At 46.1% G+C, this 18442-nt stretch overlaps 3 protein-coding genes across 5 annotated transcripts in view; 2 read left to right on the forward strand and 1 right to left on the reverse strand.

Moving 5' to 3' along the window:
- The window catches only part of LARGE2 (LARGE xylosyl- and glucuronyltransferase 2), a 39559-nt gene extending 37509 nt beyond the window's left edge, over window positions 1-2050 (forward strand). The window contains exon 18 of the mRNA XM_032775096.2: window positions 86-2050. Coding sequence (XP_032630987.2) covers window positions 86-283 — 198 coding nt within the window. The 3' untranslated portion in view covers window positions 284-2050. The remainder of the gene's footprint in view (window positions 1-85) is intronic.
- Window positions 1-18442, forward strand: part of CRY2 (cryptochrome circadian regulator 2) — a 208057-nt gene that overhangs the window by 164330 nt on the left and 25285 nt on the right. The window lies entirely within an intron of this gene.
- PHF21A (PHD finger protein 21A) overlaps window positions 16575-18442 on the reverse strand; it is a 312010-nt gene continuing 310142 nt past the window's right edge. For all 3 annotated transcript variants that reach the window (XM_032775109.2, XM_032775102.2, XM_032775108.2), the window contains one exon: window positions 16575-18161. In XM_032775109.2, coding sequence (XP_032631000.1) covers window positions 17907-18161 — 255 coding nt within the window. In that variant the 3' untranslated portion in view covers window positions 16575-17906. The remainder of the gene's footprint in view (window positions 18162-18442) is intronic.

Here is an 18442-nt window from a genome sequence, read left to right on the forward strand (position 1 = left end):
CTGCCCCTGAGCAGGTGATCTGGCCCCCATGGTGTGGGCGGAGCCCTGCTCTGTGCCTGCTTGCTGACCACCTGCTTCTTCCCAGGAGTACGAGCTGCTGGTCCTGCCCAATGCCTTCATGATCCACATGCCTCACGCCCCCAGCTTTGACATCTCCAAGTTCCGCTTGAGCGCTGGCTACCGGGACTGCCTGCAGACGCTGTGGGAGGAGTTCCACCAGGATCTGTCACGTCGGTATGGCGCCGCCGCACTCAAATACCTCACTGCTGAGAGGAGCCTGTGATGCAGAGGGACAACGTGGCGGTGGGCTGGAGGGGGAAGGGCACAGACCACTTCCTTCCTGCGTGGCTCACTGCCTGAAAGGGATCAACCCTGCAGCACGATTTCCTCATCGCAGGAACAGTAGATCCCACTAGGGATGGAAAGAATCAGGAGAAAGAGGCTCTTGGTTCTTAAACTGCTCCTAAGTGGCTGAGGGAGTAGAGCCTCAGAGCTGAGGGTTTCCTCACCACAGCTGAAAGCCTCACCCAGAGATAGGATAACGTTGCTAATCTCCCAGCAAGGGGGTTACCTGGAGCCTATTTCTTACTTCAAGGGTCAGGGTGGGATTGGTCCCTTTCGTTCAGTTTCCAGAGCTTTGGCCAGTGTGAATGACGCCACTGATGGGGCTCTCATGCAGTCCCCTGGGGCACTTGCCAGAAAGCTTTACCTGACGTTCTGCAAGATGCTCCCTTGCTTAGTTTCATCAGCTCCTCCCCTGTGCACTCTCTGGGCTTTGCCTCCTTCAAGGCCCTGCAGTTACTGCTGTCGGGTGTAGCTTAGTCCTGCAAGACAGGCTGAACTTAGTTCTTAATTTCTTCTGATGAACTCTTCTCTGCCCCCCGTTCTTAATTTCTTTTGATGAACCTCTTCTCTCCCCCTTCCCCCGTTTTTGATTGTCTGAACTCCTTCCCTGAGCCTACAGGGAACTGAAGCACCCCCCCCCCCCCGTTTTTCCCAAGGGGACGGTGGCCACACACAGCTGGAGCGGGGTGCAGGGCTATAAAACTGCAGTGTAGATGTTAGGGGTCAGGCTGGAGCTGAGGCTCTGTGACCCTTCCTGCTTATTTGCAGGTGGCTGTATGTGCACAAGTGTGCCCATCTTTTGCTGGCTGAGGGTCTGTACACAACACCTGCCAGCTAAGATCCCTGCATAGGCACTGCCTCTGGCCAGCCTATACCACTAACCTTCATGGCCATCTTCCCCCAGAGGAGGGGAAGTCCTGTCCCTCTTCCCCATGCTGTCTGGATGGGATCGCAGGCTGCTGCCGCTTGGTGTCACATCGCCGGATTCTCCCGCACATGGCTAGTGAGGGTTGCTGCTGCAGGTATGAGGCCCTGGTCAGCTGCTTGGGTTAACAACAGGTTTGGTTCTGGTCTGTGCTTTGGAGCTGAGCGAGTACTGGATGTATTGCCAAATTGTGGTGCCTGTTGTGATAAAACCATCCAGTCCCTGCCACTCTGGGAGTAGGTAAAATTGTCCCCTGGTAGCCACTACCTGCTCAGAGAAACCTCTCAAGGGGTCACTTCCAAGTCTCAGAAGGAAAGAGCTTGAATCTCAGTAATACTGACACTGACAATTAGGGACACAGTTGACATTGTAGCTGGGAGCCATGGTCAGAGCCTGTGCTGGGAGCAGCTTCGGCCAGGCACTTTTCCACAGTCGTCATGCACTGGAGCACGGAGGCACATTTGCTTTCCTCACTCTCTATTTAAGTTATTTAAGATGATTTCCTCACAGGGTGTAAATGATTAGGAGGGCCTGGGGTTTTTAGCCTCTCTCTTCCTTGCTGATGGTTCTGAAGTATCTTCAGGCCTGTCATTGCTTGATTTTGCTCTTCACTTCCTGGCATTAATCTGAACCATAAGAGCCGCTACCATGCTGGGAATGAAACATTCCGGCCAGGGTGGGGCAGGCCCAGGGGCTGTTGTCCTGCACTCTTTGTATGGAAAGTGCACAAGTGTCTCTGGTAATTTTTAATTAAAGCTTTTTTAAAAATTCTTTTTCAAATCCTTGGGGAGCCATGTGGTTATTTTGTCACATTCTGTCTGATGCTGGGGTTGGGGCAGGGCTTATAGGCAGGTAGGAAATGAGGGCAAGGTCACGTCCCCAGCAGAGAGGGTTGTGTGAGGAGCTGATACTGCGTCACAAGCTTGTGGAGGGATGGCAACTACAGTGTGGGGATTTAAAGGGTTGGGGGCAGCAGTGACAACAAGCTGTAGAAATGTCAGCTCCACCAAGCAAGAGAGAACTCATCCCCTACCCAGAACTGGACTCTGGCATTTACTAACACGAGGGAGATCAGTTCATTGTCTACCAAAGTGTTGTGGTAGGTGGCTGCTGTTATGCTTTGGCTGAGAGGGCAGTTGTGCTCTCTCAAAGTGACTGTACGAAGGGCATTGCAGGATTCCATGGTGGCTGGCACTTGCTAACTTAAGGTCAAACAGCTAAAAACATGTATTGTTTTTTCTGCCAGTGCTGCAAGTGTCCCCCCTCAACAGTCAAGCTGGCTCTTTCCATCTCACACATCATCCTCTTTAACACACAAACAGGCTACAGGACAAATTCTGCCCTCTGTCACTTCTGTAGCCCTGTTGCCTTCTGCAACTGCAACCAATCAGAACCTAGTACCCAGTTCTGTTGATGGTGCACAAGAGGGACTGGAGTGTAGCTCTGGGTGCTGAGCTGGTGCTACGGGGCTAACAGCACTAAGACCATGTTTTAGTCCCTACAGGCAGCAGCTGTGACATTCACAAGGAGGAGCTCTGAGGGGTAAGAGGGGCCCATTTGTACAGTTACATCAGACCAAACCCACACTTTGAGCCTATTTGTGAATTGGCTGGGAAACTTTTCCTGCACTAACAAGAGTTCCTTCTTCCTGGCATCCTCACAACAAAAGCTGAGACCAGCAGTAACCACCTGCCCACAGCAGCATGTGCCTAGACTACAGCATAACTAAAATCAAGCTAATCTTGTTACCTAGCATCTGTGCTAGGAGAAATGGTGATGTTAGGTCAGGTTGAGCTAGCGCATGTTAGCTAAGCCTGCCTATGCTCCACCATTTTTCTTAGGCCAGCTCTGGACTAGAAATTTTTGCTGGTATAATAAGGCCCTGCTACAGGCGGGACATTTCTCTAGCCCCAAAAGCCCTAGTTGAGGTGCAGTTTTATTCGGGTTTAAAAATGATTGTTTGGGGGAGGTGATTATACTGCCAGTCTAAACTATGTCTACGTTAAGAGGGTTTACTATTACAGTGTACCAGGAAATCTTTTCTAGTACAGACCTGGCCTTAGTCAAGCCAAGCCCTATGCTGTGGCCAATGCTTTAAAAAAAGAGTTAAGAGCTACTGAGCCAAAGTAAAATTGAGTCCAGGCTGAGTCCCCAGTGCTCCTTCTTGGGATGTGATCTTGGAACCGCTGACGTGTGCAGTGAAAATCCTGCACCATCGAAGCAGCAGGAGTTCGGTCCCTGTGTTCTCACCCCTGAACACAAACTTAATGAACAAAATTCCAGCTTTGGTGCATAAGGGAGAGCTAGTGAAAGCAGAAATGAGTTCTGGCTGCAGACGCTAGTGGCCCTCTTGCCTTGTGGAAAATACAGCTGTTTGACAAAGCTACATTTTCAACCTCGACCTGAATGTGTTCACCCAGTAATGGAAGTGATGCCTGAGCTCCCAGTAGACTGAGATTAGGTCTGGGCTCTGTATCTCTTTCTTGGGAGCTGTTACAGTAGAAAGCTCTTCCAGGCCTGGATGCCCCATGTAGTGATGGGAAATGCTTCCCTCACCTGGTAAACATGGCTACAGAGACAAGAGATTTTATTGTGTTTTATTTAGTAAAATGTTAAAATAAATAAATACAAATTGATCAGATGCTCTGTATTCCTCTCCCACTCCCTCCCCTCACTTTAATTTGCTAAAATCTAAACACAGTTGTACCAAAACTGAAACCACAAGGGACTGGAAGGCTACAGAGAGAAGGCAGCAAAGAGACTGCAATTCACTATTAGCATCAGGCTAAAAAAAATAGAGATATTTAAAAAACCAAACCAGCTCACGAGTCAGTATTATTCTCAATATGCAATTCTGTGAAAACAAAGTGGTACCATTCAAAAAAGGGTATTTTACACCAAGGCCTGCAATGATATGGGATTCTCAGAAATGAGAGGGAACACAAGAGACGCTGGGGCTGTCTGGCATGAATGATAAATGAGACAGAGGTGAGAAGAGGTTGGATGGTATTTGGATATTAAGGTTCTTCGTTCCTGTGCATGACTAAATATGTCACACATGGCTGTGGAAATCTATTCAACAAAAGACAAAACCTGCTACTTTTCCTGGTAGTGCCCTGGAGCACCAAGGAAGTGCTGCTGCTCTTTTACATGCACTTGCACTGAAGGTGCTAGTTTCAAGTGTAACCACTCAATCCTGCTACAGGTATATGGGATGTTGGGGCCACTGCCTTATTACTGAAATGAAGGACCCCTCAAAATCAGCTGCTTTCCTGTTTCTCTATCTAGAACCCAGTGCCCAAATTATTAGCCTCTTTGATCTTTTCTCCTTATACAGGGACTTGGAATTAGCTCACAGGTAGGTGTAACATAGCCAGGGACTGAAGGCACAGGCAGGGAATGTGGGATCTGTTACTAAAGAGCATTTCAAGAAAAGTGAGTGGGAGAGGATAAGATGGCTCAGGTGACTGGAACTAAGATACAGCATCTTTCACCTCTAGCTCAATGGCTTCAATATGAACCATGACAATTTTAAAGCTGGTCAGGGCCCATGAGTGAAATGAGTTGCTGGGTCTAACTGCAGCTCCTAGCGAACCAGTATCTACATCACCAAGTCCATCACAAAGTCATTGGCACTAATTTTACCTTTCATTAGCATATGCAGCCAAGGTCAAGGAGTGATTTGACCCTAAAAATAGTGTTTACACCTGGTCCCTGTCTGTAAAGGGTAAGAAGACATTGATAAAGAAGCATGTTTAAACATGATGTTAATTCCTCAGCCATGTGCTCCTTCATAACCCACTGTACTGCTCAGCATGGCCTAGTCCTTTTCCAAAGTCCTTGCCTGTGTCCTCCACTCCAGTCACTGTACAGCTAGAGCTTAGCTCAGCCACTCCTTCCTTTCACACCAGGGCTAAACCCCTCACCGCTGACACTGACAGGTTTAATTTATTCCTTTAATTTCTGCAGTGAGATTAACTATCCTGTGTGAGGAATCTCACTGTAAAATCTTAAGAGGAGACAAGGCATTTGTAGCATTTAGGGTGAGATAAACTAGGTGAGATCAACCCTATACTCCTACTTGTAACTGACTCTGCCTAGGTTACCTCCCTGTAAAACTACAGGTGCCCTGTTTTCACTAGTTTTTTCCAGCATGACAACACACACATATTAGTTAGCGCATAGTAAAAACATTTTTTGTCAGTGAAGCTATAGCCTGAAGGTGGGAGCTCAGAGTAGACTCTCCAGCAGCGTATGGCTGGATTGGGGCTGGTGGGTTCAGGCTGGGAAGCTGGCATTGTTCTTAGAAGATTATTTTTAAATCGCCCTAAGGAGTGCTGGCTGCCTGTCATGGGTGGTACAGGGAGTGACCCAGAGGCAAAGTAAATTTTGAAAGGGAAAGGTCCATATTAAATTCTGCTCCAAGCCTGAGAGTCAGTCAACTATTTTCAGCACAATGATCATTAAAATGAGGAAACATTTCAGAATTACAGACTAGCCCAGAGCAAGCAATAACATGCAGACTTCTGCTCTATTCATCTATTACTGTTATATACCCATTCCGTCAGTGACCAAAGAATGAGAAAAACAACACTTGGCCCTTATACAGCAAGTGTAGAATTATCACCCCTATTACTATTTAATAGAGGGGGAAACTGAGGCAGAGATTTATTTATTTTTTTCCAAAAGTGGCAGCTGATTTTTTTGGGTGCTCAACTTCAGACGCTTTCATTTTGATTTTCAGAGGTACTGAGTCCAGGCAGCTTCACTTGCTTTAACTGGAAGTGTGGGTGCTCAGTACAGTACTTCAGAAAAATCTGGCCCTTGCTCTTAAACTAGCTACCCAAAAATCAGAGGCAACTGTTGAAAAATTTTGCCTAGAGACTTACCCAAGGCCACACAATAAACACATAGCAGAGCTGGGATTGTAACTCAGGAGTTACTCGGTCCTAGTCTTGTGCTCAATCCACTGCGCAACTCTGCTTGCTTAGTGAAAGTACAATTTCTCTTTTCTGGCTCAGAGGCACCAGCCAATTTCTTTATTTTTTCCAGCAACACGGCTAAAGGACGCTTTCTGAATGCCAGAGAACAAAGGAGTAGGACTCGCTGTGTTTATGCTGCCTGCATTGTAAATAAAAGTAATTTTAAAAAACCAAAAGTGGTAAAAGCACTGCTAAAATGACAGGAGACTGGCATCAACATAACAACCTGGACCAGTTAGCAGGCTTTTCTTGCCCTTTGTCCACTTAGACAGTGAGCGCTTCTGGGCAGGGGGTCTCTGTTTCTGAAGCACCACCACACATTTGGGCACTACAGAACTAGTAAAAATGGAGCAGTTGTTCCCTTACCTGTGCACTGAATTTGTGTGAGAAGTATCCCCAGGCTGGTACCAATGCACTGCTTCTTAACTTAGATCAATGCTCCAAAAGATTCTGGCAGTGGGCCCACCCCTTGCTGCTGCTTCCCAAGACACTTATATATATATAAAAGAGAGTACTTGCCCTTCTGGTCCTAGGGCCAGCCCCTTTACCTTCACCCCTACAACTGCAGCCCTATTCCTCTGGGATATTTTCTATGCTTTTACCTTCCCCCACCCGTGTCATTTCTCCTTTCCCTCCCATCTCTTCTCCCTTTCCTCTTCCGACCCTAGCTCTTCCTCTCTGTTCCTCCCCTTACTCTCTGTACCACATATTGACTCTCAGGCCTTTACATGCCCCTGCTCTGAGAAAAAGGCTCCCTTTTGTTTCCACTGTGCCCATCCAGTGTTCCCCTCCAGAACAGGGAGGTGAGAAGCACAGATGCTGGTCGAGGCAGGTCAGTAGCTCCTGTACGTGGTGGTAGTATGTCTGAGCATATGTGTCTTCAGGCTTATCATTCTCTGCACTGCCCGGAATCACAGGCTGTGTTTACACTAGCATTTTTTCCTCTAAAAATATCTTACTGTTGCTACCACTGCTCCAACTTCACCCATGAGAGCACTAGCATAAACCAGGTGCCTGTCATTTAATCTTAGCAGTGTAGGTTCAGGCAAAATAGCAGCTGGAAAACCAGAGGGTCAGCAGAACCTTGCCTACATTAGAGCTCCTGCTGTTGCTGCCTTTAGTGGAACTTAAGTGCTGGGGAAACATAGGGAAAAAGGCCTGTTGTTTTGTTGCTCTATTAATACCATGTACACCAATGCAATGTATCAATAATTATACTTTATTGTGTAAGTTCCACATATGTGCTCATCCTGGACACAAAAATTCAGGCAGTCCTTGTCCCAGTCTACAAGATGAAATGGGAAAGATGGGATACACTGGGTAGCCCACAGGAGGGAATGCCAGAGAAGGATTTATGACGTATCATCACATCCCTTCTTGTGGATGTTATCAAAGTAAACCTTTATATGAGGGATCTGAATGAAAAGAGGGTGGAAGCTTGGCGATATATAGGAGCAGGAGCTCCAGAGCTAATTCCTTGAGCACTTCCTGTTCTACATCTGATGGCCAACAGCATGGATCTGAGGCAACATACTGCAGCTGCTCAGCCAAGGTGCATTTAGAGATTTAGCTTTCTGTTGCAGAGGCCGTAAGAGACATCGTGTCTTCTAAACAGAGAAGACTGCAGAGCCCTCTTCTGGCTGGTGATACAGCTTGTGAATGGCCTTGAGTGCGGCAGTTTGCTGATCAAGTGAGCCCAGGGTTCCTTGATAATGCCAAGCAAGTCAGGTGCAGGGGAAAACATTTATCCTTTCTCTTTGGATTGAAAAAGCCATCTATGCAAATCCTCTTCTGTACAGAAAAATCCAGGAGGAAGCAGTCTTGGCAGTAAGTCTTCTGTGACAACCTGGCAAGCCTGAACTTGCCCTGAATCCTCAGTGTTCAAGAAGTCCTTAAAGCCTGATTACCAGACTATAATTGCTATTGCCAGCAGGACAAGCGGAGGGGAAGAAGGGACTGAGGGAGCTTTATAGTGGATGTGGCTTGGGCATCCCTCTTTTGGTGGGAAGAAAGTAGTACGATTACTGGAGAAGTTCATAAGGGTAGGGGAGCAGTAGAGCTCATCGTGGCTGGGCTGCTGAGGGAGTATTTAGCATGTTCCCCATATGCATGTGTGAAGAGGTGGGAGGGAGAGCCAAGAGGCTGGTGGTAAAATTATTTATGATGCAGGAACACCTTGGAACCACTGCTCTTGGTGTGCCTCTTGCTATGGTGGAGCAGGAGAAGAGGCTCTAACTGTAGCTCAGGCATGCTGGACTTCTTAGTAAACCACATGTAGTGCCAAGGATTGAGTCTCATCAAACTAGCCCTGGTCTGGGTCCTGGAAGGTGGCCAAAGGAGAGTTGGACCCACTGCTCACCTCAGACCCCATGTCAGCCAAAATTCTTGTCTGTGCCCTGAGCGGGGATGGGGATAGACCTGAAGTGCTTAGGGGCAGGTGCCACAAAACATCCTACACTATGCCTGGTCACGTCCTCACTACTCTTCTGTGCTTTGAGAAGGCCGGACCAAGGAAGCCTCCCGCAAAAACGGTTTAGGTTTTGACATCTGAATATTCCATTTTTTAAAAATAGGTTTAATATTCACACTGTATTAAGCTGGTGCTGAGAGAGTAAATCAAACATGGTTCAGCCTTGCTAGGGGGTACACCTGAAGTGCAAATTCATTGATGATGTTTTGCTACATCTGTATTATAAGGACACCTTCATTTATTCCATGTACCTCAGGCAGCCACAACAGGAGGATTTCACTCTGGGCTTTGTGAATACTGGCCAGGCTCGGAGTACAAGGGCTGGGCCTGGGACAGTCCCTGGAAGAAGCTGATCTGAAGCTGAGGAGGCCAGGATTAATGTTCATATCTCCAGACAGCCTGGATATGGATTTGCTTTCTGAAGCCTTGTCATCCTGTCAATAAAATACATCACTGACTTCCTGTCAACAACTAATCTAACAGATCTGCCCACAAAATCTCCACAACCATTTAACTCTAGGTAGGCAGATGTAAATTATGATAATTTCCAATAGAGTCATGTTTACAATAAGAGCGAATAAGATTCTTGTGTTGCTCATGTAACAGATCCTGTTAACCAGGATTCCCCAGGTGTAAAGCATTTTATTTTACCACTGATAATTAACTGCTAGTGATGCACTCACAGAACCATTAAGTCTCCTAAACTGTCCACCAATAAACAATACCAGCATTACTTTGTGACTGGCTGTTTTGTACAGCACTTCTGGCTCTAAACAAATAACAACCCATCATCATTCTAAGTATTCTGTCAAGACTGCGTGATATCCCACAAATGCACCTTCCAGACTTTTTAAGAACAGATTGCAAGGATAAGAGAAAAGCTGTTTCTAAAATTAACTTGTTCTTTTTCTGAGCAGTGAGAGAGGCAGCATGACTTAGTGAACAGAGCATTGGGCTGGAAGCTGGAGATGCATCTGATACCGACTCCGTTTGTGGCACCACTTTAGCTCCCTGCGTCAGTTTCCCCATCTTTAAAATGGGAATAAGAAGTCACCTACTCCTAGCAGTGATATAAGGATTAACTAAATGTCCATTGCTGCTTAGGAAATACAAAATACTATGTATTATTATTTGTAGCTTTCCATATGGCCTCAGTTCAGAGAAATGTAGAATTGGAGAGGTTTCAACACCATCAGACCATACCAAATATGACAGGAAAGAAATGGCAGCAGATATTAGTGCAAGCTAAAAGCTAACGACCAAACAGTTGTAATTTCTGCATTGTTTGGGATTCCTTTGAGCAGCTAAATATAAAAAAAAAAAAAAAAAAATTCACCTCTCACCCCTGTGGGTGGTATGTGTCTTCCTCAACCTTGGGTCCTCTACCAGAGGCCTGGGAGTTTGAGGGTTCTGCGCAGTATCTTAGCTGTTCCTAGCACTGCACTCTTCTGGACAGAGAGCTCTGATGTTGTGTCTGGGGATCTGTGTGGCAGGCCACTCACCAGCCTTGGAGTCACAGCCGCTGTGCTCCTTTACCCGACCACGGACACACTTTGCCTTCACCATTCACTTCCTCTCCTAGTCCATCTTGTTCACGCCTGGAACTTCTCCAGCTTTCTCATATTCCTTCTTCCTGATGTTGCTGTCACCTTGCACTGTCTATAGGCTATCACCACCACTGTCTTCTGTCTCTGCTTATTACCACAATTGTCCTGGTTGATTGGCAGTACCTGCCTGTCCGTCTGGATCTGGAGTCCCCGAAGAATCTTAGACCCTGCTATTCTCCACAACCTTCTAGTGATCTCCGACTTGGTCTTGTGGGTCTAAGCCCATATCGCTGTTGCAGTGTTTCCTGTTGCATCAATGCCAGTCCACTGGTTGAGTTCAGCTTGTGTTCATGATGCTGTTCCTGCCTGCATTCTTACATCCTGCCACTATGTGTTGACTGTCTCTAGGCCTCTTTCTCACAGGTCTGCACCTTGGGCGGTCCTCTCTAAGTGCTCGTAGACTCACCTCGTTCAATGGATTGGTGCCTCTAGTGTGTCTGTTCCCTGTACGTGCTATGATCAGTGACTCGAGTCGTCTGTTCTTCTAGTGTCAGCCCTTTCCTGACTCGGTAGGATTTCCCATGTCGCCACCTCAGCTTCTGCATGGTACATCCATGCATTATCTTGTTCTTGCCATTGGCATTCTTCTGCGTTGGTTCTTCCTGCCAGTGTGCTGCTCAGGCAATTTTCGCAGTCATCTGTTGGGGGTCCTCAAGCTTTACGTGGTCGTCTCTGGATGTTCCGGAGTTTCTATCCAGACAGTGGCTTTGCGCTTCACCAAGCTCCCGCCCACCTTTTCTGTCCGGCTGGCTTACAGTCTCTGGGTGTTGGATTGGGTGTGGACCTCCGCTGCATTGTGAGCTTCCGGTTTGCCACATCTGGGCAGCCTCCATTGTCTCCTTTGCCAATTTCCATATTACAGCGGCCAAAGCGGCTCGTAAATAGAATTTTTGTCCCCTTGCATGGATGTGCAGGGCGTAGTCGTTAATGCCGTGATTTGGCTTCCCACGCTGACTCTTCGAGGACCCTGTGTTGATTCCTTGGTGATACTGGAATGTTGCTGTCTTCTTGCCTCCTCATCATGGTTTCCATGTGACAGGGCTGCGTGACGGCCAAGGTACTTGTAGCTGGTCTGTATTGTCTTGCTATGTGGCCCCGCTTGGTAGTTCCACCCCATTCAGTCTTGACTACTTCCCTCTCTTCACTACCATCCGGCCACACTTCTCCAGTCCGAATGACATCCCGATATCCTCACTGTAGATCCGTGCAGTGGCATTAGCAGAGTGATGTCTCATTCTTCTAGCATACAGCTTGATGTCATCCATGATAGGGAGGTGGCTGTGTAGTCCACTCTGATACCTGTACCCGTAGTGCCAGTGTCCTTGTGAGTTATCTGGCTGCGAGGGGGGCTTAAGCTATGCAGTAACAGCAGCGGGGACAGTGCATCACCTATGGTCATATGCCACAACTTTGATGGCTCACTGTGTGCAGACTGCCTTGAGTTTGACGTGTCCTATGTGTGTTGTCTTCCCACTCAGTCTCATGAGTTATTCTTAGAGGGAAGGTCCTTTGTCCTGTGTTGACTCTCTGATAGCGCCAGACATTCACAGATCCGATGTTCGCGGCATTGAGTCGAGGCTTTCCTGTCAAGTCAACCCAGGCTTTGCTCAGATTTGGTTGTCTAGACCTTGAGTCTTGGGCGTGACCTGCTCCTATCTTTACTGAGCATAGACACTGGTGTTTTGCCCTCGTGATGATGTGTTTCTCCTCAATGCCCTTCGGAGACTGGCTCGTTAACTGCCATGGGGGTGCCTCGTCCCCTTATGCGACAGGCGCTAGTGATGTCTGATAGGAACTTGCCAATGTTGATGGGGAGGCAGGTTATGGCCGGTAGTTTGAGCGGTTCTGTCCCTTGCAGGGTCTTTCATGATCAGCACCTGTCCTTCCTTTTGTTAGCCAGTTGGTGAGTCTGGTGCTGCTAGCTCAGCTGTTCATCTGTGCTGCTAGGCGTTCATGCACTGCTGTTGTTCTTTAGCCAGTAGGGTGGATCATGTCTGGTTCAGGTGCGTCCTCCTTCATGTTCTTGACCCGCTGCTGGATGTCTTCACTATGTATGGTGATCTGTTTCTGTTCTTGGAGATTGCTGGGCTCTTCTCGAGTCCTGCAGCCACTTTGCGCTGGTGTTATGAGTCTTCTCTTTTCTCCATATGTTCTCTCCAGTAACTGTTCAGTTCTGCTGCTGGTTGGCTTTCCTGTTATTGTGTTGTTGCACTGCAGTTGGGAGTAACCTTGGGATGTTCTTTGAAGAACAGGGCATATTCTATCTTTTTGTGCCTTTGCGTCTCTAGTGTATCTCTTAGCCTGGTAGCTAGTGCTGTGAGCCTTTGTTTAGCAGTCTCTATAGCGCGCAGATGGAGTCAGGTCCTTGTATTGTTTTCAGTAGCCGAGTTCTTATCCTTAATCTCTACACCCTTCTGTAGTTCCACGCTGACTAACTTCTCTCGAGTCGCCTTGATCTTATCCTCCAGCCTCATTTTCCAGGTGGGTACATACTGTTGTCTTCTTGATCGTGTAGCCAAGCATCTCCAGGATTACAGAGGCTGTAGCGTATACCAGTTCATTGGTTTGAGTTATGGTGGTAGTAGGGATTGTTGAGGCTCTATTGGCATCTTTCAACATACATCTGATGGTACTTCTCCAACTGAGCCTTGGTAATCGGTCTCGAGGATTGACTGTAGCTAGTTCTCCATGATCTTATGCCTCATATCAGCTGCTGGTGCTCTGCAATGGAGGGGGTGCAGTGAAGTTTGCCTTCAGGTGGGCTGCACATCCACTGTTCTTCCAGGTCTTCTTGAGTCTGGATGTTAATGTGGAGTTTGTCTATCTCAAGCTTTGAGAGGCAGCTTCCTCTTTACTATGTTGAAGCGTTGGGTAACTAGTGTTTCTCAGTTATGTTGGATGTAGGTCTTTTTGTCACATCCACAGTCCTCATACGTTTTCATATATCCCCTCATACATTTTCTATATCCCCCAATTTGAGGGGAGATATATATGGGGGTCACCTAATAGTGACCAAAAAAGGAGATCCAAAACTACGACCAATCAGTTCTCACCAATCCTGGAAAAATCATGGAGCAGGTGCTGAAGGAAGTCCATCCTGAAACACTTAGAGCAAACAGGTGATCAGAACAGTCAGCATGGATCACCGAAGGGTAAATCATGCGCTGACCAACCTGATTGCTTCTCCATGGAGAGGACTGCGACTTGTGGATTGGGGGCAAGCTGTTGATGTTGTTTCTGACTTTATAGACGGCTTTTGACAGCGTGTCACTCAGCATCTCTCATCGCAAACTAAGGCAACGTATGGTTGGAGGATATTGACTGCTGAAGTGGATAGAAAAACTGGTTGAATCAACGGCTCAGCGGGTAGGTACAATGGCACACTCTCTAGTTGGCAACGACAGTAACAAGTGGTGTGCCCCAGGGGTCTGTCTTAGGGCCCATTCTATTCAATGTCTTCATTAATGATCTTGATGATGGGATAGCTTGCACATTAAGTAAATTTGCAGATGACACCAAGTTGGGGGGAGTGGTGGACACGCTGGAGGGCAGGGATAGGATTCAGGGAGGACTTAGACAAATTTGAGAAGTGGGCCACAGCAAACCTCAGTGAAGTTCAACACAAGGGACAATGCAAAGTCCTGCACTTAGGACAGAAAAAACCCATGCACTGCTACAGGCTGGGGATGTTTGGTCTAAGTAGCCAGTGCTGAAGAAAAGGATCTTGGGGTACGGTAGAGTGGAAAGTTGAACATGAGCCTACAGTGTGCTCTTGTAGCCAAAAGGCTAATAGCTATACTGGGCGTATTAGTATGAGTTGTTCCAGCAGATCGAGGGATGTGATTATTCCCTCTATTCGCACTGGTGAGGCGCATCTGGATATTGTGTCCAGTTTTGGGCGCCACACTAACAAAAGGATGTGGAACAATGGTAGAGAGTCCAGCGGAGGGCAACAAAATGATTAGAGGATGGAGCACGTATGACTTATGAAGAGAGACTGAAGGACTGGGCTTATTTAGCCTGCAGAAGAGAAGACTAAGGGGATTGATTAGCAACCTTCAACTACTTGAAGGGGATGCCCAAGGAGAGAGGGAGCTAGGCTGTTCTCAGTGCTGATGTGGAAGGAACAAGGAGCAATGGTTTGAAGTTGCAGTTGCGGAAGTCGAGGCTGGATATTAGAAAAAACTTTCTGACTAGGAGAGTGGTGAAGTATTGGAATGGGTTACCTAGGGAGGTGGTAGAATCTCCATCTTTAGAGCTATTTAAAGTCTGGCTAGACCGCACCCTGGCTGGGATTATTTAGGGAAAATGGTCCTGCCTTTAGCACGGGGTTGGACTAGATGACCTCATGAGGTCCCTTCCAACCTTTTGATTCTATGATGTTGCTGCAGAGCCAATAGGGGAAGCATACCAAAAAGGATCAGAGAGAAGGAAACAATCTACCAGAGACAAAAACTCTATCCTAAGACCATTTCTCTACCAGGTCACAGTGGAGCTGATGGTAGGCTTTTGTAGTCTGGAGAATTTTTTCTAACAAAAACTTTAACATGGATAGAAATTAGACCTAAATAAATTGACGTATCTCTTCAGAGCCTAGAGACAAGCCGACACCTTCTGAAAGGGGCAGTGGGTGTGTTCACAGGGGTGGAATGAAAAGGGCAAGGTATTAACAGCTCCTGGGTGCTGCACTGCCTTTCAAAACAAGTAAGACCATCACTGAATTCCAACCTCAGCCCCTTCCAGTAACAGGCGGAGGAGAAATCAAACCAGTTCTCAGCCTTCAAATGCACTGTGACCCCCAATGGCACATTGCTCCAAACAGGACTCTGAAGATAACATTGGGGGAATCACAGGAACATGAGAATTGCCATGCCAGGTAGGACTGGGGGTCCATCTAATCCAGTAGCCTGTCTCTGATACAGTATCTTCAGAGAGAGGTGCAAGAAACCTCTCTGTAGTGGCTGCCTTATGCCCTAAAGGAAGAAGGCTTATATCCCTAGTTTATTTGTCTCTCATTATCTCTATAAATACTGGATCCTTTTAAAAATCCTAGTAAACAATTGGCCTCAATGATACCTCATGGCAATGAGTTACTCAGGTTAATTGTGTGTTGTTAAAAAAAAAAAATTTCCTTTGATCAGTTTTAAATATGTTTCAAGGGCTGTGTTCCTGCTTTGCCACTCCTGCTAACTGATCTTTGCTGCTTAACTAGCTTCAGAACAGAACAAAGATATCTGAAGATAACATCTAGTTTATCATAGGGCAAGCTGAAAAGAGCACACAAGAATTCCTCCTCCAAATCTACTGACAAATGTAAGAACTGAGGATCAACTCCTGGGCTCAGAGCTGAAAAAAGTGTGTGTTCACGTCACTGGAGAAGGGGAAGTGTCCTTGAGGAACAAAGTGCTAGCGAAAACAGACACTAAAGGAGAGCGAAGGAAACAGTGCCAAGAATCTCCAAGAAGCATATGCAGCTGTGGCTGCAGTGAGATTCTCAGGCTATGCCAAGGTCAGGGTATTCACTCTGCTTTGCCCAGAATATAGTAGGCAAAATGCAAAGCTTTTCAGTGTTGCATTGCCACTACCAGAGCAGGTCTACCTGGCTATTAAAACACACGCACCACTCACCACCACACAAGGAGCTCTGCCTGAGTCCCTCTGCATAGTATTGCTCCCACTGAAGCCAGAGGCCGTTTGGCCATTGATTTAAATGAGAACAGGCCTTGGCCCAATGTATTCATATGCATTAGCAGAACTGATAGCACTGCATGTCCAGCGCTCTTAACTGACACAAACAATCCCTATAACAATGAAACTCAAGACATGCTCTGCTACCCCCCCGTCACACTATAATATGAAAGAGATGGATTTCTGAAATAAGTTGATATAACAAAAGGAGATTTCAGGTATAACAAATCCACTGTCTTTCATCCCAATTAATTCTACACCTGTACTCTAATCAGTCCATATTTAAATATTACAAAAGCATAAAGGCTTTAACAATCAAGCTGCCAGTGCTCTTTTCTGGGCTACTAACACACAAAAGAATGGGGAGATGTGATAAAAGGAGAGACAAGACAGAGAGCTCCTCCTGATGGAAAGTGAGTTGCAGCACTTAGAATTCAGCCAGTGGCATGTATGATATAACCTACGGAAACCTGCCCCATGGGATTTTAAAACACAAACACAGCAGAATGTCATCATAATAGGCAAAGTCTGTGTCAAAAAATTCTAAGCACACAGCATTTTCTCCAGTTCTGACACCTTTTTAATAGAAATCACTTGTTTAGGAAACAAATAGCACTTTTATAATTTTTACAACGTTTCTTACCTTGATCTTATTTTAAGTAACACTAGGAAGACCTCAATATCTTTTATTTTCCTTTTTAATTTTAAAAAAGTTGTTTTTTCCCCAGATACAAAGATTTTGCCCTTGCATAAAAAAACAGTGCCCAAAACGATGACACAAGGACTCACAAAGACTCACTGTATCTCACTGACACTATTACTTCTAATCTATACCATGCAAGGTCCCATCTACCTCTTTAATTAGACTGTCAGCCTGAATAACAGCTTTTCTATTCCTTATTTATTTTTCGTTACCAAAAGAAAGAGAGGAAATGAAAGAAAAGGACATTTCTCTGTTCAGTTCACACATCTGGGTCATGTGCTGCTTTGTTCAGGATATTGTTGTTGTTTTATAAATATAGAAAAGGGTTGGAACCTCGTTTTCAAGTAAAGTCACTGATGCACATTTTCCCTTGACATCCCCTTTCAATGCTTCAACTCAACCATTTTGGTCCCCTCTTCTCTCTCTTCCAACAAAGGCTTTCTGGATCAACTTGAAGATCCCAACCAATCTAATTCTCCAATGTATTTCATTTGTCTAGTGTGAAGAAACAGGGTTAACCCAAAGCTGCCAGGACAGAAAATCCCCAGCCTGCACATGTGCTCGTTACTCAGTGAAAAATCCATCCCCATTTTGTTTTGTACATCTCCTGTCTAAACAATAGTAAATACTGCTTATTTGATAGACTTGTCCCCTCTGGGCACTGGGATTTGTTAATTTATACTTCTGTTTTTTTGGTTTAATAGTACTGAGAGTTTAGAAACAGGAAAAGCCCACAGGCTCTTTGGACTTATTTTTTCCCTAGCTAAACAAACTGTTCTGCAAATAAGGATTTGAAACCTGCTCTCCTCCCTCATCCCTGCTCCTCACCCCAAACAAAAATAAAACAAACCTATAGTGGCTGTGGAGGCTGCTGCAGGCACACACTGGTGTAAAATATAGAGAGAGTAAATATATTATTTCACTTGGCATGGTGCTGGCAAAGAACCCCCAGCTGGCACTATTCATGTAACATGATCCAAACTTTGCATGTACACACAGAATAAGAAGGATCAATTGGCAAACTCCGGTGCCGCCTGGCACAAGCATCTTCACGCTCTCTCTGGAACCAAAGAACTAAAGAATTCTGCACTTTCCAGAAGAAATCCGGTGTTGCTTTTCTAGAGTTTCATTATTTCGCTGCTCCTCCTCGCCGACACCTCCCTTGGCTCCTTCTTACTCCACTGTGTTATTTAGTCTCATCGCCTTTGTTACAGTTCACCATGCAGCCCTGGGAAGGGGCTGGGGCTGGGGTGGAGGCGGCAGCATTAGCATTGTTAGTTGAGTCCATGCCATTAGAGATGGCTACTGAATTGACCTCAGAGTTTATGGATTTTGAAAGGTCAATGCCTTGGATGAGGTGGACCAGCTGTTTTACCTTCTCCAAGGAGCTGTGCATCTCCTTCTGTTTTGCCAGGATTGTATTCTTCATTTCCATACATTTCTGCAGCAAATTAGAACAACAAAAAGCTCAACCATCACACCCATAAACATAATTAGCAGAATGGAAGAGGGCAAGGAATTTGGATGTTCATCAACCCAGTTATAGGCATCTAGCAAGGAGGAGAGTTCCAGAAACAGCTGCACCTGGAAGTTCACTTTCTCAGCTTGGAGGAAGACAAACCTCAAAGCTGCACACACAAATTAATTAATATTTACAGACAGATAAGTTAAATTGCCAGCAGGTAACTACCACCTGCTCTGCCCCGATTTATGTCATTTCCC

This window comes from Chelonoidis abingdonii, chromosome 4, assembly GCF_003597395.2.
Source record: "Chelonoidis abingdonii isolate Lonesome George chromosome 4, CheloAbing_2.0, whole genome shotgun sequence".
NCBI classification, from domain to species: domain Eukaryota; kingdom Metazoa; phylum Chordata; order Testudines; family Testudinidae; genus Chelonoidis; species Chelonoidis abingdonii.